The sequence below is a fragment of the Silurus aristotelis genome (assembly GCF_946808225.1).
Source record: "Silurus aristotelis genome assembly, chromosome: 4".
Classification (NCBI taxonomy): Eukaryota; Metazoa; Chordata; class Actinopteri; order Siluriformes; family Siluridae; genus Silurus; species Silurus aristotelis.
In genome coordinates, this window is record NC_139577.1 from 6,399,567 (window position 1) to 6,422,606 (window position 23,040).

Sequence of the window (23,040 nt, forward strand, 5' to 3'; positions counted from 1 at the left end):
TTAAAATAGCAACAAACATTTACTTAAATTCTTAAGTCCCACTTGTTTCCATGTGTGGCATATGTAAGCTTCTTTGTATACCAATTTGTTTAGCTGGCTAGTTTAGGTACTTAATTGGTTAAGTTACAGAAACTAGTTTATTAAGAATGGTGTTACAATTTTGGCAGGTGAGTTAAATTAATTACAGCATAATCAATATGTGATTCTGTAATTTAGTTTAAATGTTTAAATGGTTAATGGTACATGTTAAACAGTATAGTGTGGTACACTGTGAACAAACATGTACTAGAGTTTGTAACAATTCTACCTCCAGTAAGTTACTCTAAATGTAAAAGGTATTTTTTTTTTTTTTTTTTTTTTACAAATGTTGAAGATTTAATGCTTTTTCTGAGTTCTTATACTTGAGTAAAGCAAAGTCTTATACTGGCTGCTGTGATCTGTGTTCATCCTTCTCCTCGAGCATTGTTCTTTCATTTTTATTTAAATTTCATAACACTTTCTATCAAAAATAAGTTCCAGAAATTGAAGTAAATGTAATGCAGAATTAAATGTGCTGTAGAATATAATGACTTTTCTTCTATTGGGAATATGCGTTAAAGAAAAGGAAAAAGACACCGCCCTATTACATGTTACCTAGATTAGTCTGTTTGCATTTAAAAAGCTATTCAAATCAGTGTGTTCATGTTTGTAGTGCCATGAAAGGAAGAAGAACAAAATTGATAGAGAGGAGCTCAGACATGAACCCTACTGTGCATTTTTTGCTGTTTCTCTCAGGTAAGATGCATGTTATATATATATATTATATATATATATATTACACATTCTCTCAGATATAAAACTTTTGATTGAAATGGTATACAATTTACATCAGATTTTTTATTTCCTTCAGGACTCGGTTTCTCTTTGTCATTGCAGTACTTCTATGTGAGTCAGAGCATGACCTGGAGTGATGCTCAAACCTACTGCAGAGCGAAATACATTGATCTGGTTACTGTACACAGTATGGACGAGGTAAACAGCATGATTGCATTAGCAGCAGGTGCAGCTCCTGGGTACACCGGGTCTGTGTGGCTTGGACTGCACAGGACCTGGACCTGGGTTACAGGAGAACCTTATTCAGGCCAAGTTCCCTTTATGTCTGGCCAGCCAAATGAAGGGAATGATGGAGCAACATGTGCAGTGATTACTTTAAATGGACTGGAAGATTGGTTCTGTTCAACTATCCACTACTTTATCTGCTATAATGGTAAATTGTAAAGCTTTGCATTATGTGAATTATCTTTCCTGGCTTTTTTCATTAATGTATTGATTTTGGGATAGTAATGACAAGGTATTTTTTTTTGTTTAATCTGGTTAAATATGGAGTTCATTAGCTACATACATTTTATATTTATATTAAAATAATATATATTAGGTTTTTTTATTTGTTCATTTATAACTAATTAGTGGTCCTACTCATTTAATTGAGAAATACATACAATATATCAAATCAGAGGTTTATTATAAAATAAATGATGTTAAAGTGAAAGATTGTCAGGCACTGTACTTACACATTAAAAAATAATGAAACCAGTACAAGATCAAACGCAGAAAATAGCATTAACAATAGTATAGCACAAAAGCTTTGTAACCTTGAGAAAGTAGTGTGAGCAATAAATCGCACTGTCTCTGTATTTGTCTGTGTGCTATATAGAGTCAGGGAGGTGACTGAGTTTTATTTGCCCTGGCCGGGAAATTTAGTGAATTTGTGTTCATGTGTGTGGTTAAGGGCAATGGTTTTTTTTTTTCTCTTTATATAACAGCAATTTACCAACAATTACATTTATCTTAATTAAAGTCTAATATAACATGTTAATGGATGTATAGTTCAATATAAACTAGGTAGGTCCTCTTCCCACTTATGTAGTTGCAGCTATCCTTTATAAATTATCCTTCTCTTTCTCTATCTGTCTCTCTTTTGCTTAATACTAAAATGCAGCTTGTTATTTGTTCTAGAGACTCCTTCTTTAAATGTTATTTAAGCATCAAATGAGATCAAACTTCATATTAACAACTACAAAAAAATTTGTATGTTATTTTTGGTTATTCTTTTCAATAGACTCACCAACTGCCACAAGTAAGTTTGTCTTAATCCCACGTACCATGAATTGGACAGATGCCAGTGCTTATTGTCGAAAAAACTATGCAGAACTCGTCACCGTCAAAACATCTACAGACCAGAACAACGCTATTTCACTTTTGGGTGGAAATGCATTTGTTGGACTGATCTCGGCACAGTGGTCTGACTACAGTTTCTCTACATTCCGGTACTGGACTGGAGTTTCAAGCCTAGAGTCAAGCCTTAGTAATCAATGTGCCGCAATGGTGATTTCTGACTCAGGGAAATGGAACAGTTTTGATTGTGCCCTCCCAAAACCATTTATTTGCTATGGAGGTGGGTGTCCATTTAATCTGCTTGCAAGATTCGATATTGATAACAGATATAACTGAGAAACTGAAACTGAATGCTAATTTACATGAAGGACATGTATAAATTGATTTATCAGTAAACCCCACAGTAACATATGAGAAAATTTGCATTACATGAACATGGAAAATGCTCAAAACATAAACACCTGTATCTCCATAATTCTTCCTTTAGCATCGTCACTCGGCCCTGCGCCTGGGCTCTACCATGCAGTAAATGTTCCCAAGAACTGGTCGGATGCTCAGCGTTACTGTAGAGAAAGGTTTACTGATCTGGCCACAGTGGACAGTGTAAACAATGTGTACAGTGTAATGAATCAAGTGGATCTTAGCTACAATGGTCTTTTATGGATCGGACTGCAGAGACTAATAAATAATCTCTGGTGGTGGTCTTTAGGAGATGAACCTCTGTGTGATTACTTTAACTGGGCTACAAGAAACCCGAGTGGCATTGGACAATGTGTATCTAACATGAATGGTTTTTGGAGTGATACTGATTGTCAGACACCATTATACTTCGTTTGCTACAGTGGTGAGTCAACCAATACTTCTTCTTCTTCTTCTTCCAAAGAAATTATTAGCAGATTAACTGGTAGCTTACAAATTATACAAAATTGAAGCTTCCCATCTGCAATCAAAAATTCTGAAATCAAACAATGATTTTCGAATGAAGGATTACTATTAACAGAAACTCTATTAACTTTTATATTCTTGATATTCTCCTTGTAATCATAATTATGTTACAGCTGGGACAGGCTACATCATGGTCAATATTACAAAAACTTGGCAAGATGCTCAGAGTTACTGTAGAAGCACCTACACTGATCTGGCCCGCATCCGTTCACCTTGGGAACAGAACCAGGTGAACAATGTTGTCGGTAGATGGGTTTCTGTCTGGATCGGCTTGTTCCTAGACAACTGGCAGTGGTCTGATCAGTGGAGCCATCATTTCAGAAACTGGGCATCGGGACCACCAAGTGTTGGAACCGGCGACTGTGCTACTGTGGTGGCAGGAAATTCTGGAAAATGGATGAGTGACAGCTGCACTACATTACACCCATTTGTCTGCTATGGTGGTGAGTCCCAGCAGCCAAATAGATTTGAGCACAAGAGAAAAAGAATCACCTTAAAACATCTGTGTGACTTATTGTTCGCTTTTCTCTGTAGATGTGGACAAGATGATTAAAAGACAGATTATAAGGGTGAAATTGTCTTCAAATGGAATGACAAACTTGGATGATGTGTCAGTGCAAGCTGCAATGTATGAAGTATGTGACTGTCAGTACTTTAAACAGCTTCACCGCATTTTTCACATTCAGTGTTCTGATAACATTATAATATTTTGTAAAAATAATTAAATGGTAACATGTTTTTCTAAATGGTCATTCTTTCATCTAAAAAGGAAAAGGAAAGAGTTTGATCACATCTCAGTTGTAATTAACAATATTTATTGCAGTGGTTGGAGTTAACAAACCATGAGCATTACTTTAATTAACATGTATTAAATTTAAATTCCTGAAATCTGGTGACCTGCTCCCACATATTAGAACATACTTTTCCGCCACAATTGTAAAATTGTTTTTATAGAGTAGCATATTCATTGAAAAGTCTTTCATGATGGTCATTGTGATATGAATTTTACTAATGATTTTTGGTGTCCTATGGGACTGGCTTAAAATGACTTTTCTATGAATATGCCAAAATGACTTTTATTAAAAGAAGAGGCAGACAGGTTGGATGATTAGCAAACAGCAATGCAAGAACTGTAGTATCACTACATGGAACAAAAAAAAAAACATATCAGCAAATTCAGATTAGTTAATACTGAACACCACTTCACACTGAACAAAAAAAAACAAGGGTTTGAATAGACAGACTAATCAAGGGTCAACATGGAAGGAGTTGAGAGTAATCAGGAAACATAAGGGAGGAATACAATGATAGGAGGAGACATGAATCACAACATACAATAATGTAAAGTATAAAGTTTTGGCATTTAAAGTGTTTTCACTCTGAATTGTATGTTTTTTTCCCCCCGCAGATTGAACAAAAACTGAAAGCAAATGGAATGAATCAAAATGTTGAACTCAGCTGGAGAGTCGAGACTGATGGACGTGTCTTCAAGAAGGTTCTTAATTTTAATGGCGTAAAGTGGAAAAAAGTGTAGAGCTTCTGTGTCACGCTAGGTTTCCATCTGTAATCATCTTTTCATATTCTACTACATTGTACTTTATATGAAAAATCACATTCGTTCTTCAAAAAAGGACCTCTTTGAAGGTCTTTTTCTTTCAGTTGATTTGGGATTGATTTCGATCTGTAGAGTGCTTCTTATGACATGAGCTGTGCAACATGCTAACCAAAAAAGAGACATTAAAGCATATTTATCAATTATTCGATTAATTCACAATAACTGATAACATTTTATTTTAGACATTTGCCAGCATTTTCATATTTTTATTAATATTCATTAATATTATTATATTTTATATACATACATGGAACAATTTTATTCTTTCTGTCATTGTTTGTGTCATTGTCATTGAGGGTGAGATATGTTTTTTACAGCATGTATTTCTGTGAAATTAGACTTAGGTAATCATTGCAGGTAAACGTGTCACACACATCCAGTATGTGAAAATTAACGTGAAAAAAAATTAAATGTATCATTCAAAAAGTAGAGACAATTAATTTATGCAGGAAGAGTGTGTTTCTCCACTTGTTTCAGTGAACCTAAACACCTTGTGTAAAGTTTACTTTGTACAATCACATCACTTATATGCTATCATACAAAGAGGCTAAAGATCCATTTGGCATTCGGGAGTGGCGGTGGAGTGCAGGGAACAGGCAAACAGGGTTCTTTGTAAAGCCAGAGTCAAAGCAAAACACCTTAGCAGTTCAAGGCAGGGAGGGATGCAGAGTGATGTCCTCAGCAGGGCAGGGAGACAGAGCAACATCCTTAGCAGTGTAGGACAGAAGACAAAATTTATAAAACTGTATAGTTTATAAATGCCTTATAAAAGGCAGAAAACTTAGACTTATATTACATACAGCATATAGTTTATGTTTGTTAGTGTTAATATTGTAGCGCATTATAGGCCTTTTGGGATCTGTGTCACTCTGTATAGCAGTTATTGTACGTAATAAAATATCTAACATTAGTAAGGAAGGTGTTTTCAGTCTGTGAGTTTGTTCTTTGATTTTACTTTTACCAAAAATACCAAAAGAGGGGGTGTATCTGCAAAGAGTTTCTCCAAGTCGGGTTTAATTTATCACCTGAAATTCAAACATCCCGATTGCCTTCTAAATATGAGAAGAACGCGTCGCAGAAAAGTAAAGTCAATCCGAGCATGCGCACTCCATCGGTAGAGGACGTTTTTGAAAAGGCAAGAAAGTTTCCAGTGATGGTGCCAAGGCAAAAGGCATAACAAAAAAAATTATGGATTTCTTTGCCTTTTGAATTTCATTTTCATTTTGGTGCAGCCATAAAATATTATTGTTGGTGTGGCCCTCTGACACAATTCAGGTTTCTCATGTGGCCCCTTGTAAAAATTAATTGCCCACCCCTGATATATACTGTATGGTAAATACACAAAGTACAGTACGGTACAGTAACTATTGCGCTTCTCATTAACACACTATTACTTAGAATACTGCCTAATATGAGTAAAACAGAGGAGCTGTTTACTTATAAATCAACGTCACCATGTTTCAACCTTTATGCATTTTATCAGATGATCTAAACATGCTTAAGCTATGTTTAAAACCGCTCCCTGTCTCCTATATAGTGCACTGTATTAAATGTCAGCAATTTAGAGGTGATTCACTAAATTCTGAGTGAACAGCATCTTTCCTTTTTCACTTCTTTGCTCACTTGTTTGTACCCACAGTGCAGTTAGATTTTGAGTGTACATTAAATGTTAACAGACCCCATTTTTTTATTTCCCATGTATTGCTTAAGGAACAAAAAGGTTCACCAAAATTAACAAAAAAAAACAGAACCAAGAACATTTTATTTTTGTTGTTTAGCTCTAGAGTCATCTCAAAGACATTGACAGGAAAATGTTCTGTAACGAATGTGTTCATATACTAAATACTTACTTTTTTGTTTTCAAATATGGAAATAAATTGTGATAGACAGTTGTGTTTTTATGAATTTTTATTGAAAAAAAAACCCCAAAACAATAGACAAAAATAAATTGAGTTTTATGACACAACACAGAAATGAGTGCAGGGTTAGGCCATGTGCACACTAACACGTTTTTGTTTAAAAACACATATTTTTCTCTGTTTTCAAGTCAAGTCAAGTCAAAAAGCTTTTATTGTCATTTCAACCAAATATAGCTAACGCAGTAAACAGTGAGATTAAACATTGTACTCCAGAACGAAAATAAAACACAGAGTTAAGGACTAGTAAGTGTCCTTAATGAGTACGTGAGTAGTGAGTGTCCTTAGTGTCCTTTCGACCTTCCGTCCACACTGAAACATTTTTTAGGTCAGCGAAAGAGTGATGCTTTTTTTTGCTTTTTGCAAACACTCTTCGAAGTACAGATTGCCAAATTCATCGATCTTTTATATGACTCGTGATTTAGGAATCCTTCTCTTTATTTACTCGGATCACTTCCTGTATGGTCGGAAACACAAGAGATGAGGATCCTTTGCGACTCCTCGCTGATCCACCGAACGGAGGGATTCAGCGAATCAGTCGGTCTCGTAGCGCGTTGGACAGTCGGATCCGAGTGACTCGGTGTGTGTTAGTGAGATTCATGAGTCCAATTATTCTGTGGAGTCTAAGGACTAAGACAGCCCCCTCTAGTGGAAGGACTATGGCAAAAGCAGGCAAAATCCCTATCACTAGAACACAAACTTCAGCTGTTACACTTTTCCAAAATTGGATGTAATGCCAAGTGACCCAACTAACCCAAAGACTAAATTCAGTTTCAGTTGTTGTTCAGAAACACAAGAGACCTTATTTTGCGAGTGCTGTTCTGGTCCTGGCTGATCCACCTGAAACGTGAAATTCAGCAGATCCGTCGGACTCGTAACGCGTAGCAAACAGCGGGTGATGTGAATTTTAAGAATTTGTTGACTGCCCTCTAGTGGAATTTAATCGTAAAAGCAGGCAGCGTCCCTACTGATTCACGTGACTTATGGGACTCGGATCCGTTCACTGAGTGATTCAAAAGGATTTGAATCCGTAAACGAGTTCGGATTTATCATCTCTACTGGAGATGCCGTTATCGCGTCGTAGTGTGGGCCGTAAAAACAGAGGCTTATCGTTTCAAAGAGCCGGAAAATAAATAAACGCTAGGCGGAGTAGCTTACGATTTTTGGGCATGCGCAGTACAGGGACGTAGGCGTTTTCAGACATTTCAGTAAAGATGAGCAACTTTTGGGAAACGATTAATAACGTAAGTGTGAACGGGGAGCGTTTTTAAACGAAAATGCCGTTTTCAAATGTATCCGGTTTAGTGTTGACGTAGCTTCAATATAAGGTTTATGACAAAATTGTCATAAACCTTATATATAATCGTTAATTATTAATTATAATCGTTAATTATTTTAATTAAATTTGTCCTACATTTTGAACTCAACTGCCATGCTTTATATAAAGATCAGTAACGATTTCAGACGCAGTATGGTAGTCATAAAATAAAGTATTATGAAGGTGTTTCGTGTCGAGCGGTTAATAGTGTTGCACATGGAGCGGAAGCGGAAGAATATTCTGCCGCACAACTGAAGTAGGCAGCGTGTAAACATGAGATCCACGTTATACCATGTATAGGGAGCAACCTCTGAGTTTTACAGGTGGGTTTTCTTGTTGTTTTTTCTATTATAACATCATTGTGTTTAGTATATAATACACAGTATATATATATATATATATATATATATATATATATATATATATATATATATATATATATAATCTCACTCACTCACTCACACACACACACACACACACACACACACACACACACACACACACACACACACACACACAGTATCTCACAAAAATGAGTACACCCCTCCCATTACTGCCACAAGGGACAATACTACAGAAATGAAATTGGATATATTTTAGCGTAGTCAGTGTGCAGTTTGTATAGCAGTATAGATTTACTGTCCTCTAAAAATAACTCAACAAACAGGCATTATTCTCAAAATAACTGCCAACAAAAGTGAGTACACCCTAAATAAACATGTCAAAACTGTGTCCAAATTGTCAATATTTTGTATGAGCACGATTGTTATCTCGCACTGCCTTAATCCTCCTGGGCATGGACTTCACCAGAGCTGCACAGGTTGTTGCTGGGATCCTCTTCCACTTCTCCATAACGACATTACAGAGCTGCTGGATGTTAGACACATGGCGCTTCGCCATCCTCCAATTAAGACCCACAGGTGCTCAAAAGGATTTAGGTCTGTAGTGAAGGGGTGTACTCCCTTTTGTGAGATACTGTGTGTATATATTTTCTAAAGGGGTAAAACTAATTTTTATAAAAATTTATATAAAAGCAATATCGCATTGGCAGCCATGCGGTTATAAAGAGAATCTGCAAGGCGGTGATTACGTTCTGCATTTAGGCCTATATTCAGTATAACTGCACTTGTTAGTGTAAAATCGCTGAGTTATATTAGGTTTATTTAAGACATTCCATGTGGATGTTGAAAACTAGACTAATTAACCTTGTGAGTATTTTTTGTTGTTAGAGATTGTAAATATTTATACTCCGCTCTCATGGATTCCCTTGAAGACACGTTCAAGGCGCTGTCAATCTCCAGACGCTTGCAGCCGAATGATCCTTCATACATCCTGGACTTAACCCTTTCAGCCGCAGACTTCATTGCTGTGTCCTGCTCCAATCATGTTGTTCGCCTTCATGCTAAAGGGACCCTGCGAGCTTTGGGAGAATATCAGGGCCACACAGGGGCTGTGTTCGGGGTTCGTTTTTCTCCATCGTCGCCGAATATGCTCTTCACCGGCTCTTCTGATGGGACAGTGCGATGCTGGGATGTCCGTCGGCCCGGGTCCTCCGCGATCTGTGTATTCAAGAGCGATCCAGATCACTCGTACTGTTCATTCGACGTGAGTTGTAACGGCACTGTGGTGTGCTCTGGGACTGAGCAGCTGGGCGAAGACAGCTTTCTGGTTTTCTGGGATTCCAGGATGACAAGTGGAGGCGGAGCGAAAAAGGAAGGGCTGCTGGGGGTGTACTCGGAGTCACACAGTGATGACATCACAGTTGTACGTTTCCATCCGAAGCAGGCGGACAGGCTCGCATCGGGTTCCACAGACGGCTTGGTGAACGTGTTTGATTTGAGTTTGGGAGAAGAAGACAATGCCCTCATCACCACATGCAACTGTGACTCCTCCTCTAGTGCGCTTTGTTGGACAGGTAGGCAGTCTACACAAGTTCTGCATACTGGGAACAATTACGTGCCTTGTTGCCTTTACCACACAGCTAGTGATTGTTGTTTGCTTGTAATAACATGCCTCATGGAGTTTCATTACCAATTCTGTTGTCTTTAGTCTGTTTAAGTGCATATTACCATATTAAGCAATGCCCATAGACACTGTTATTGGTATCATATTACTGCTTTGATTACTGCATTTCATATATATTACAATAGGTGAGAATATTTGTCAATTTATCTATTTTTTTCCACCATCAGTGTTTTCTCAAAAGTCATGCCCATAAAACAGGTTTTTGGTGAAAAAACATCCAAATACAAGTGACAGAATGAGAGCTTTCTGAATTAACAGCCTCCTCAACCTGAATGTTGATGGTCCACTTTATTAGTTTTTTAGTTTCATTTCCTGCTTGCAGACCCTAAAACTCACAATTTTGAACTGATCTTTAGGTAAAAATCTGGACCGGCTGCTGTGTTTGACTCACGACGAAGGCCTCCATCTGTGGGATTTGTCTCGGTTGGACAGCGACGACTCCTTCACACTCTTTAGTTCCCCCGACGCGCGAACCCTCCCCTCTTTACCTGATGGAACTACTCTGGACTACTTTGTTGGTGGAATGTGGCAGGAGGAGTCAGATCGCCTGGTCGTTGTGGGGGGTTCCCACAGTGGAGAGATTCACCTGCTGGACTGCAGTGGTAGTGAACTGAAGCTGATGAAGTCACTGAGTGGCGGCCATTCGTCCACGGTGAGGTGTTTTCAGTGGGACCCGGTGGGCGGGGCCTTGCTGACAGGCGGCGAGGATGGCCAGCTGCTGCAGTGGAAGGCAGGAGCCGAGGAGATCAGTGTGGGAAAGAAGGAAACTTTAAAAAGTGTCTCGTCTGCACAGCTTAAAGCGAAATCACACAGAAAGCAGACTCTGAAAAGAGAGAAAAAGCATACATTTTAATTTTCATCACTTTGCTGGAATATTGAATATGGAGTAGATTTTAAATAAAAGTTTTTATTAAAAATGTTTTTTTTGTATAATCTTTCCAGGGTTTGTGCAAAAATCTATAATTTTTACAAGCCATCAAACAACTCACCTGGTTATTAAGCACATAATTAAACTCTTTTAAACAAAACTCTGTATTTTCTACGTGTGTGTGTGTGTGTGTGTGTGTGTGTGTGTGTGTGTGTGTGTGTGTGTGTGTGTGTGTGTGCACGCTATTTTGAATACTACAAGAAGAAACAATACTACTGTAATTAAACTATTGTATAATGTGAGACAAATCAGTCTAGCAAGGTGAGTGCAAAAAAAACAGTACAGAGAGTTCCTTAATATTTATATACACACACACACACACACTCTGTTAGAAACAACTTAAATCAGTTAATCTTTAGTAAATTAGGGATAAATTTACATTTACCAGCTACTCCTTTCAAAAAGAAAGCACCATTGCTCGGTATGGCAGAAGGTAACAATAAATGGATAAAAAGCATGTGTCATCCTGTAATAATTTTAAAAATATATGGTTTTCAGTATCGTCTTTGGCATTTGGGAAAGTAGGTGCTCTTTACTGTTTGATCAAATGTGATTTTGAGTTGTCCAAGCTACCTTTCAAATTGTCTTTCCTCCATCAGCAAGACCTTCTGTGTTTAAAATTAGTCTTTTTCACAATTTTAGCTCACACAAGACTTGTATTCGGAACAATAGTTTTATTTGTATCGTTATAAGTTTTTATTTTACGAAAGCTGGATTAAATATAATATTTGTTCTTTATTGAATATGATGCCATGGTGGCATTCTCGGCTATAATGATTTCTGCCTAAAACATTGATTTGCATCTTAGAGTTACACACATTTATAAATGCCATTCATAAAAAGCATGGTTTTATCGCTCAAAGGAATCCTGTCTTACTATTGTCACATTCTCTTTTCCATCTTTGGGTTTGGATACGTATTCTATTAGAGATAAAAAAAAAAAAATTTAAAGTAGCGTGATTATAAGAAGCATTTTCTTTGATAGATTTTACCCAAATCTAGCTCTGTTTTCCAATGTTCCCAAAAATAAAAGATGGTTTACTTCAAAATAATGAATCACACACATATACACATTCTTTTAGTGGAGATATATATACACAAGTTTTACATAATATCAAATTGTAAGCTAAGGAATATATATATATATATATATATATATATATATTCCTTAGCTTACAATTTGATATTATGTAAAACTTGTCAATTTTGCAAAGATAATATTGAAACCACTGATAACTTTTCTTTAACTGTATCCGTTTGGTTTTGTCTAATTTGAATAACAATGTTGTGTGGCAATGTCCATGTAAACCCTAGGTCTGTAGTATAAACATAATACAAACTTAACTATAAACATGTTAAGTTTGGTGTGTTTAAAAAAAAAAAAGTTGATATGTAACATGACTTGAACAATCTTCTCGGTTACGCTAAATTCTGTATTTATGTGTTCATTTTTGAAAATCCCCCCTTCTTTTTCTCACATTGTGAATAAACTTACAATAATTGCTTCATCTCTTTGTACTGATTAGACAAATTTTTTAACGAGTTGAGTACCTCATAGTGTTTTATAACCACTTCTGCAGAATTATTTACACGTATTATTAATATTTGGTTGTTGTTTTTTGTTTTTTCTAATTTAACCACTGCTATATGCTGTATATACTTAATAGTGTCGGCCTGTTGTATTTGTTATCGTGTAATTTGATATTTATTTCTATTCATTTGAGGCCTGTTTTGTTTGTAAACTTTTCTAAATCCAATTAAATAAAATGGGAGAGAAAATGGGAGGTCTTTTTTTTCAGAAATAAAGTTGGCTGAAAGATTCTAAAAACAAGCAAATCAATAAATAAAATAAAACAAAGTTATATTCGCGAATCGACTCAATGTGCCGAACACCTAGAAGAGCCGACACTGAAGATATCCTGTTGATAGTTTTTTTTTTTTTTTTTTTTAGTATACTTGGTAAGATGGATGGAAAAGAAAAGAAAAGCCCCACTCTGTAAGTGAGGGTGAGCGAGTTTCCTTTCTCAAAAGTTTTACTTGAAGTGTGGAGGTGCGAGTCGTTTTCATACTCGAGTGAATCAAACGGACGGGGATTATTTCGAGCAAAAACGAAACGCCGCAGCATTGTGATGAATTCATGGGTTTGGCCTCACTTCAAGTCTAACTTCATTCCACAGGCGAATCTTTTCCACCTTTTTTTCAGCAGTGAGAGCTGGGTTTTTTTCCTCCCTCATCCTGTACTCGTCAACCTATACTCATTCTGCGTTAATGGGCCCCTCTATGATTGACACCACCTTATCCAATCGTATGGCTGGGAATCTTTAAACTGACCAATCAGCCTGGAGTGTGGGCGGGGACACGAGCCAGCACGGTTGAGCCCGATGTGTGTGCCATGGACTCAGCCCTGCAATATTGACAATAGGGTGAACCGATTATATCGCCCTAAATAACATTGAAATAAGCCAAACCAACCCAAACAAACAAAAAAATCCAAGCTGGAAGGAAGAATAAGCGGGAAAGCAAAACCAAACATACGGGATTTATCTCCAATATCAGGAAATGTGTCTGTTTTAACCGCGTTTTTTCTTTTTTTTTATGCAGCCATTGATGGAACACGGAGGATTATTAGCTCACTACATAGTGTAAAGAGTGGCACGTTTGGACAGCTTTGAATAGACATATTTATTTTGCATTCATCTACATCCCAGTAGGACATTTAAACTGAATTGGGGAACATTTTTAAAAGGCAAAATAAATTGAAAAAAAGTATACACGGGATCATCACTCCTCCTGATCTCCTCCTTCGTTCCCCGGAAACACAGAGGATCAAAAGGTAAAAAAGAAGAAAAATTACTTCGTCAAATATCTAAATCTTTTTAATTTACTTTCTCTATTTATACAAATGTTTATCCGTTGGCTTTTTCCTCATGCCGATTGTTTCCAAGTCCACTGGCGGCTCCTTTGCTAGCAAGAAGCGGAGCTGGAACTCGGTTAGCATGCTAGCGATTTAGCAACGATAATTCCGGTTCGTTTTTTTTTTTTTTCGAATTGAACCGATACGTTTTACATATTTATATGTATATACAGTTTTGTTGTATCTATAAGCGATCAAATTATTAAAATAAAGAAACGACTTGCTCATTACTAGCTAGTTTTGAGCCCTGGCGATTATTTCATCCGGGTCAGTGTTAGTCTTAAGGATTATAATGATGAATACAGCCATGGAAATGTCCTCGTAAACGTCTAAGAGCTCATATTATCATAATCTGACCCGAAAGATTCAAAAGAATAGAATGATTATGGTGTTTTGGTTGTTTCTGGTCATGTGTTTGGGGATTTGGGATGCTAATAATGCTAATCGCCCGTGTAGGCCTCAGGAGCTTTTGGGCTGTTTCCTAGATAGACGGCAGAAACTCACTTTTATTACGAAGAAATTCCAAATTGACACACCGTGCACTACATAGGGTGCATGTGGACTGTGGGTGTGTGCACTATGTAGTGCACTTGTATAGGCAGCGTTGGGGTGTTTGGTATTTATCCTTGGGAGATGCTGGCCATGTCAAATTGTCAGTGAGGAGTTTTTTGCGGTTATTCGGGCCTATTCACTCGAGTGGCTTGATGATCTCCAGAAACTTTGAGTGCTATAGAGCCAGTTTATGTTCCTTTAGAGTTATGGATAACAATAGTTTTGCAGGGACTGTTCAAATCTTTTGTCTGAACCTCACAGGAAAACAATAAATATTTTTCCCTGCCTGATCCTGTACTACTCTTGTGTTTGCCCAATGAAATCTCTCGACAAATTGCCCACATGGGCGTGTATTGCTCTACTGTGTTTTTGCCCACATGGGCGTGTATTGCCCTAACGTGTCTGCCCACATGGGCGTGTATTGCCCTAACGTGTGTCTGCCCACATGGGCGTGTATTGCCCTAACGTGTCTGCCCACATGGGCGAATATTGCTCATAGCTTGTCAGAAAATTGGGGTCAGAGGTGCCAAGGTACAGCACCCATGGAGCAGATAGGGTTAAGTGCCTTGCTCAATGGCTTAACAGTGGCAGCTTGGTGGTGCTGGGGCTTGAACCCTCAACCTTATGATCAGCAACACAGAGCCTTAACTGCTGGACCACCACTGCCCTGTTTTTATCTAGACATCCAAACACATGTCTCTTCCTCGTCTAGGAGGCTTATATCTTTATATAGGCAACGTGTGTTCGCACTTCGGTAGACTTTATTCAGTCTATTATACCACTTTTTTATTTATTTAATTTTTTTACTGAATGTTTGTAGACACCCGATCATAAGTTGTTTTTTTTGGTTTGTTTTTACATTTGGGCCTCATTTAATGGTATGATGTTTGACGTTCCACTAGATTTTGGAGTTTGCTTGTAGTGTAGTGTAGTGCGCTCAGCCAGAAAGGGTGTTAATAAAGTCAGACACTGAAGTTGCTTTAGGTGGATAGTAGGGGTGCAGTCAGCATTAAAATTTATCCCAAAGGTGTTTAGCAGGGTTGAGGTCAGAGCTCAATAGAAGGCCATTCAAGATCTTCCACTCCATCCCATGTAAAGCGTATCTTCATGGAGCTGGCTTTGTGCACAGGGGTATGGTCATGTTGGAACAGGTTTGAGTCTCCTAGTTATAGCGAAGGGTAAAGTTTTATGCTACAGCATTCAGAGACAGTCTATATCAGGGGTGTCCAAACATTTCCACAAAGGGTTTTGGTTTTCGTTCCAGCCAAGTGCACATCAAATTCTACCTGTTTAAATCGAATGATTTTCATTTTCAATGACTCAGGTGTGGCCCTTGATTGGTTAAAATCAAAACTTACACCACACCAACCATATGTGGGTAACAGTTTAAGGAAAAACCACATACAGCTGGAAAAGGTTTCTCATTACTTATGGCCACATTGTGTATGTAATCAATTATCAATAATCTCAGAAATGACCACAGCCAACAAAACAGCCCCTCCTCTTTTTGATGGACAGCAAATTTCTATCTACTGTTGCAAAACGTGCAGATCGAAATATCACAATTATAATAATAATAATAATAATAATAAAATTCTTGTATATTGTGCATTTCCACAAGCAAAACTTTTGACTACTTCATCCATTCTCAGATTGTGATGAAGCCCCTCCTGCTTATACTGAGACAGTATGTTTGACTGACATTTCTATCAGCCCATCAGAAACCTCAGCTCAGCTTCAGTAACAGTTTAAACACAGGATGTCGGGGATTTCTTTTTGTTGTAATCCAGTGAACTTTATGCTCTGAAATCATTAGAGAAGTCCAGGCGAATCCCGATTTTTAACATCACGTTCGCACACACCGAGCTCAAGGCCGCCGAGCGTCCTCTGCTTTTGTGATAAAGTTTGTTATTCAAAGTCTGGGCTATATTTAGACACAATGCATAATAACCACAAGCCACGAGGCTCCGCTGACGATCAGACGAACCCGTACAAGTGCGTATAGATAAACAGTTCACATTTTGTATTAAATCAAATTTTTCGTATATAAAATGTTATGTGAAATAGTAACGTCATAAAAAAAAAAAAAAAAAACATTATTTTCTACTGTTTGAAAGTTGCAGATTTTATAAATTTTTTTGACACTTTTTTTTACATAATTGGTCTTTTTATAAATCAAATGCTCCTTTTCTAAATATAAAAATGGAATATAAACCTGGTTTGTGTAGACATTATGAAGTATCACCAAACATTTTTAAACACGATTACCGTGTATCATAGAAATGTCTTCGAGTGTAATATGATAAGATTTTTTTTGTTTAACAAATCTCCTGCTTTTAGATATACAGATAATGCAGTCTCGGTTACACCGATGCGGTCAATACGGCTGCCGGTATACAGATGGACGTCTCACAAGAATGCTGTCTGATTTTGTGTGCTGCGTATGTTGGAAACCTCGTCCTTTCTACTCATTGTACATAAGTGATCATCATCTCTCGGTTTTTCAACTCGAATGATCGACTTTTTTTTTTCCCTCCCACAATTTCCGTGTTCAATTCGTGTAGGTTTAAAGGTTTTTTCAGCTGCTGCGATGAATAAAGGGATCTTTTTAATAGAATTTCCGCATGCTATGTGCCTAATATGACTGTGTGACTTATATTTGTGTCGTAACAATCCAGGAAACGTTCGCTGTGACCATAAAACGCGTGTACCGATGATTTGTAGTGATCTAGTAACAGCTTGAGGCGTGTTGTTCAGAAACTCTGACGTGCAGATAAAGTTTGTGGTTTCTCAATTGATGTGGATCTTATTTAACTTTATATATATTGGCTGGATGAACCAAAGACTAATCACATGACCGGTGAATCGTAGCGTGATTTATGAGACGTAGTGATGGAGCGGAATGGCAGATTTTATCGTTGTGAAAGAACCCGACTTAATATCGCGGATTTCGGTGGTGCATCTCTCGGAACCAATCGGAAAAGGAATAGCACCGACTAAGAGTGGACTCCCCGGTGCAAACAGTAGGTGTTTATTCACATATAACGATATGGCGTGCGATCGATAATAGTGGTATTACATCATGTTGCTCAACCGCCGCTCATGTGCAAGAAATCAGTTCTGCAATGTACTTCGACATTCGTACATCGAGAAAAACTTCTGAATTGCAATTAGCTAATTGGCTGAGACTACTGTGTGTGTGCATGTGTATTAATAGCTACTGTGATTAAAAACAAAACAAAAAGAAGCCAGACAGACCACGCCCATAAAAGCCTCTTATCACGTGTAGGAAATTGGTATTTTTGTTTAAAGCTTAGACTTGGGTTGTAAGGAATGTGATGTTGAGTGCAAAAGTTTGCACACCCCCAGAACCACTTGAAAGGAATTTAAATTTGAAGACGTTTCTTCACTTTGCAGGTGTGTGTGTGTGTGTGTGTGTGTGTGTGTGTGTGTGTGTGTGTGTGTGTGTGTGTGTGTGTGTGTGTGTGTGTGTCCACACCTGTGAAAAATTTGGAAACACCCAGCATTATGTTGTTTGAGAGACACATGCCTGTTCCTTTTATTTATATGCAACAATCTAGACAACTTAACGCTATGAAGATACTTTGATTTACCAAGATTTATTAAACAAATATACAGCTTTATGCAATATCGGCAACCGGACAGTGGCACAGTCTCTGGTTTTTTTACACACCACAGCATTTATTTATATATTTATTCGCAAGTACAGAGTGAAGTAGCGGATTAATGCTCAGCCTTGCTTTTATTAAGCAAATCAAACATTAGCCAACGTGTCCGAATTGTTTACGAGGGCTTTAATCTGCTGCCAAGTGCACTTTCGCTTCATACCACCGACTTAACGACGGACACGCATGCAACGCATCAAGAACAACGGCGCTGGCAGTCTGCTCGAGCGCAAATGCTGAATAAAAGGTAACTTTCAAAGTACATTGTCTCGCCCGCCGGCTCTGTCGAGGGACCGCGCTGAAAAGGAATTTGATCGTAAATTTCATGTGGCTTGGTATAAAAGCAAAATTTATCCCCACACATCTTAATTGTTCCCCAAGTTTTTCTGTTTCCACGTCTTTCATTTAAGAATGCTGTATGTTAATGAGCTCTGTTCTGATTGGACGGCTGGTAAAATCAAATGAAACAATGCAGCTTTGCCCCAAATCTTGGCATGTACGAGCTAAACACGAAGCTTGGAAGAAAGCTTCATTTGACCAGAGATGATGCCACTCAGAAGTGTACGTCAATGCTACAGATCTCTCAACAAGGTTCAGCATGTAGTACATCAAGAAAAACTTCTGAATTGCAATTAGCTAATTGGCTGAGACTACTGTGTGTGTGCATGTGTATTAATAGCTACTGTGATTTAAAAAAACAAAAAGAAGCCAGACAGACCACATCCACAAAAGCCTCTTATCCCGTGTAGGAAATTGGTATTTTTGTTTTAAGCTTAGACGTAGGTTGTAAGGAATGTGATGTTGAGTGCAAAAGTTTGCACACCCCCAGAACCACTTGAAAGGAATTTAAATTTGAAGACGTTTCTTCAGTTTCCAGCTCAAACTGTGTGTGTGTGTGTGTGTGTGTGTGTGTGTGTGTGTGTGTGTGTGTGTGTGTGTGTGTGTGTGTGTGTGTGTGTGTGTGTGTGTGTGTGTGTGTGTGTGAATACACACCTGTGAAAAATTTGGAAACACCCAGCAACTTAACGCTATAAAGATACTTTGATTTACCAAGATTTATTAAACAAATATACAGCTTTACGCAATATCGGCAACCGGACAGTTTGTTTCTCCAAGCATTTAGGTAAAATACTTTGCCGTGTGTCTTGTAAAGCTCACCGAAGGTGTTCTTCAGTAGTAGGACATTTCTTTCTTGTAATTCAGTTCATCCCAGATCAGTTCAGTAGGAGTTGGGTAGGTCATTCCATGATAGATAACACTCTAGGCAACTGTTTGCTCTCTAAATAACACTCTAACGTATTTGTGGCTTCAGCTTGTTGTATGGTGAAGTCGGTTCCATTGAGCTGCAGTCCAGACGGAATCGCATGGTGTTGAGGTATATAATTGTAGCCATGTTAGTTCAGTTTTACTTTCACTTTCCAGAATATATATTCAACCTCCTCTGCTCTAAAACAACACCAAGCCATTAAGCTTCCACCTTTCTGGTTGACTGTGGGGGTGAGAGAGTGTGCTTCTTCTGTTAGAGCCAAGTAATGTCCAATTTCAGCTCATATTCCCTAGAATCTTTTTATTCATTCAATTTCCAATTCTTGTGTTGAAAACAAAAGGATCATGCATGTGTGTTGAACCAAGACCATAAGAGTGTGTTTTGTTTTCCAACTTTCGACATGCTTTGTGTAAATATATTGGAAAACAAATGAATACGCGTATTGCTCAAGAGAAACAGCTATGCATGATTATAAAGCTCATGCTCTAAAAAGTCACACAGACACAATAACACAAAGGATGAAGTGTCCAGAGTGCACTCCTGGTGAGGTTACATAACCCACGAAAGGATAGGAGAGAAGTGTCAAGCGTGTACACACGAGTGAATCAGAACTAAATAGGAAGTAAACAGGAAGTCTGGGCGTAAGAGACAATTGTTTAGCTTTGCTTCAGCACAAAATACACGCTTCTCAACGGGAAGACGTTACAGACGGTTTACACGCAGCAAGTCGCTTTACACGTTTATGCCGCATTAGAAGTTAAAGATGCAGACAGGGTTTTGCAATGTGCAGTGACTGTAAACGGTCTTTAATACATCACATATTTAACTGTATTTTCACAGAGTATAGAGAATTTTTTTTGGACATATACATGGTCATATTCCAAGGTTTGTACCCACCTGCCCATCACAATCGTATGTCCATGTTTCCAGATTTATTCCCAGATTTTGTGCTGATTTTTTTTTTACTGTTATTATGAGTTTCATTCTTTTAAGAAGCTGCGGAGACTTGTGATCATTCCTCTAGGGCAGCGGTCTTAATAGTTTATCAGGTCAAGGACCCCTTAGGCGAAAGAGGCATGGGGCAGGGACCCCCCTGATACAAAATGTGTTAAACATAGCCACTGATATTAATAGAAACCAATCATATAGGGCTATAATCAGTAGCTACAGTGTAACTGGTAACACTAGTTATATTATGTTAAGACAATTAGAACCATGTAGTACATGCATTATTGTCTGTATAGTTTCAAATCTATCAAAAATATTTATTTTACAAGAAACTCCATTAAGTTGTTCACAGCTGTCTTTTATTTTAATAGATTTACAGAATAAAATGTATACATGTGCATGAACTTCAGCTTTAATTTTTACCAAAGACCCCTGGTTGAAGACCCATGATCTAGAGCAGTAGTAAAATCAGGTACTGATGCTGTAGAAGGTAAAGAGGCTCCAGTTTCAGTTTGTAGTAGAAGTGTTCAGTAGGGTTTTCAAAAGGTCAGGTAGCGTTTGTGTTTTGGACTCCAACCTTTCACCTTCGGTGTCTTCATCAAGCTGGTCTTGTGCACAGGGGCACGGTCATGCTGGAATAGGTTTGTGCTTCTTAGGTCCAGGGACATTGTCATTCCACCGCGCACAAAGACCTTGTAGGCAATTGTGAGTATTCATCTTTGTGGTAACAGTTTGTGAAATTATGTTGCTCCCTTTTTTTTTTTTTTTTTTTTTTTTACCCCCCACTGAAGTACCACATGTGAGTGTGGTTTCAGAGTGTACATACTGTTGGTCACACTGTAATAATTATTGCTCAAAAATACACACATGAGCAGTTTTCATTCTTCCTACGTGTAGATTTGCCAGTCAACGTGTTAATCCAAAACATGTAAATGTCATGTATGTGGACTCTGTAAAATGTTCCGTATGTTGGAAACCTCGTCCTTTCTACTCATTGTACATAAGTGATCATCATCTCTCGGTTTTTCAACTCGAATGATCGACTTTTTTTTTTCCCTCCCACAATTTCCGTGTTCAATTCGTGTAGGTTTAAAGGTTTTTTCAGCTGCTGCGATGAATAAAGGGATCTTTTTAATAGAATTTCATTTCCATTTCTGACATCCACATTCTTTCACCGCTTCGCTAAAGTATTGCGTGACGTATTGTTTTGCTCGTGTGTTTTAGGGCTATGTCCTCAGCAGCCACCTCGCCGCCGTCAGTGGACAAAGTGGACGGGTTCTCCCGAAAATCGGTCAGGAAGGCCAAGCAGAAGCGCTCGCAGAGTTCCTCACAGTTCCGCTCTCAGGGCAAACCCATCGAGCTCACTCCCCTCCCTCTGCTCAAAGGTAACTAACACACACACACACACACACACATACACACATACACACACCATCATCACCACCCCTTTATCTCTGTATTCAGGCTATAAATCACACATAATCTCATTTAGTTGTTTGTGCACAATGGAAAACACTGTAAATAACAGCAAGCAGCTTTAGTGCCGATTACAAACGAGACCAGAAGCCGACCCTTTGTTCAGTCTGACATCAAAGAAGTTTAGTTTTTTCCCGATCACGTTATCTCACGTCTCATCATCTTTACACACGCATGAATTCACAATTTAGTAAAAGTATTTGTAGATAAACCTGGGATTTGCGGCTGCCCTAATGTCCAAGGGAAAAAAAAGGAAAGGCCTTCAGTCAGAGTCCGGAATCCTTCAGCAGTGCTTCGGGATAAACTGTGACGACCTCGATTAGCTTTAATTACAATCTTTCAGTGGAATATTTATTGCATAAAAAAATAATTTAATTAATTATGAAATTAATTTGTGATCATTTTTTTACACACGTGGACAAAGTTTTGGACACCTGACCATAAAATGATGTGCTTTTTTATTTTTTTCTCCCCACATTTAGTCCCCAGTTGCTCTTATAATAAACTCAACTCTTCTGAGAAGATGTTCCACTAGATTTTGGAGTGTGCTTCTAGAGATTTGTGTGATTCATGCAACTACAAGGGTGTTAGTAAAGCAGGTAGTGATGTAGGTGAGGTGGGGAGGCCTGGAACTAGCTTTGGACATTGTCATGCTGTAATAGGTGCCCGCAAGTCATCTCATATAGTTGTGTGACTCCACCTTTGCCAGCATTTTTTCCCCAAATTGTGTACGTGTATTAGGGATGGTAAGATTCACTGATTCGCATCGGTGCGTCGGCATAAAAGCCAACGATGTGATTCAGTGGTTTAAAAAAGTGTGCATCCGATGCAAGTCAGCATTTTTAACGTATTTGCTTCAGCAAAAAAAAAAAAGATTTATTTAAATATTATTATTAGTAGATGTGCTATACTTTTATTATTAAGAAAGTGACCAATAGTTTGTAACCAAACTGTTTTGTTATTCTCGAGCGCGTTCTCTCAGCACCGCTGCTGCTACATGAATATGACGTATCGAAGCACTACGGAGACCGAGGCGCATCCCGAGACTCGCATAAAATACAGATGAACATGGCAGAGGTAGAGCTGCATCTTCCTGGAGACAGAACAGGAAATGAACGTCTGGTTTTATTTAATCTTTTATGCGTTACAAGTCAGAAGGCACTTAAGTAAATGAATTATTTGCTGTCTGTCTGAACCAAAGAAAGAAAAGTGAACTTTGTGTACCATATTGAATGGCATCGCATTTTTTTTTCTTCATTGCAACGTATTGCATTAAATCGCCTAGTGTTGATTCAA

At 38.0% G+C, this 23,040-nt stretch overlaps 3 protein-coding genes across 5 annotated transcripts in view; all 3 read left to right on the forward strand.

The window, feature by feature from the left end:
* The first annotated feature begins 727 nt into the window (after nt 1-727).
* LOC310725080 (macrophage mannose receptor 1-like) lies at nt 728-4,674 on the forward strand. The gene is made up of 7 exons (XM_083539692.1): nt 728-774; nt 890-1,246; nt 2,099-2,434; nt 2,642-2,998; nt 3,213-3,542; nt 3,634-3,734; nt 4,508-4,674. Exons 1-7 carry the CDS (start codon nt 738-740, stop codon nt 4,631-4,633), a joined length of 1,644 nt encoding a protein of 547 aa, XP_083395818.1. The 5' UTR covers nt 728-737; the 3' UTR covers nt 4,634-4,674.
* Nucleotides 4,675-7,602: 2,928 nt separating this feature from the next.
* wdr89 (WD repeat domain 89) lies at nt 7,603-11,001 on the forward strand. 3 transcript variants are annotated; one of them, XM_083539694.1, is made up of 3 exons: nt 7,603-8,271; nt 9,222-9,863; nt 10,330-11,001. In XM_083539694.1, the coding sequence occupies exons 1-3, from the start codon at nt 8,241-8,243 to the stop codon at nt 10,824-10,826; spliced, it is 1,170 nt and encodes a 389-aa protein (XP_083395820.1). In that variant the 5' UTR covers nt 7,603-8,240; the 3' UTR covers nt 10,827-11,001. The 3 variants fall into 3 exon arrangements, with proteins under 3 accessions (XP_083395820.1, XP_083395819.1, XP_083395821.1); XM_083539693.1 differs by having other exon boundaries at nt 7,616-8,271; nt 9,180-9,863; XM_083539695.1 differs by having other exon boundaries at nt 7,797-7,874; nt 9,178-9,863.
* A 2,270-nt stretch (nt 11,002-13,271) lies between these two features.
* Nucleotides 13,272-23,040, forward strand: part of ppp2r5eb (protein phosphatase 2, regulatory subunit B', epsilon isoform b) — a 19,768-nt gene continuing 9,999 nt past the window's right edge. The window contains exons 1-2 of the mRNA XM_083539238.1: nt 13,272-13,734; nt 21,493-21,653. Coding sequence (XP_083395364.1) covers nt 21,497-21,653 — 157 coding nt within the window. The 5' untranslated portion in view covers nt 13,272-13,734; nt 21,493-21,496. The remainder of the gene's footprint in view (nt 13,735-21,492; nt 21,654-23,040) is intronic.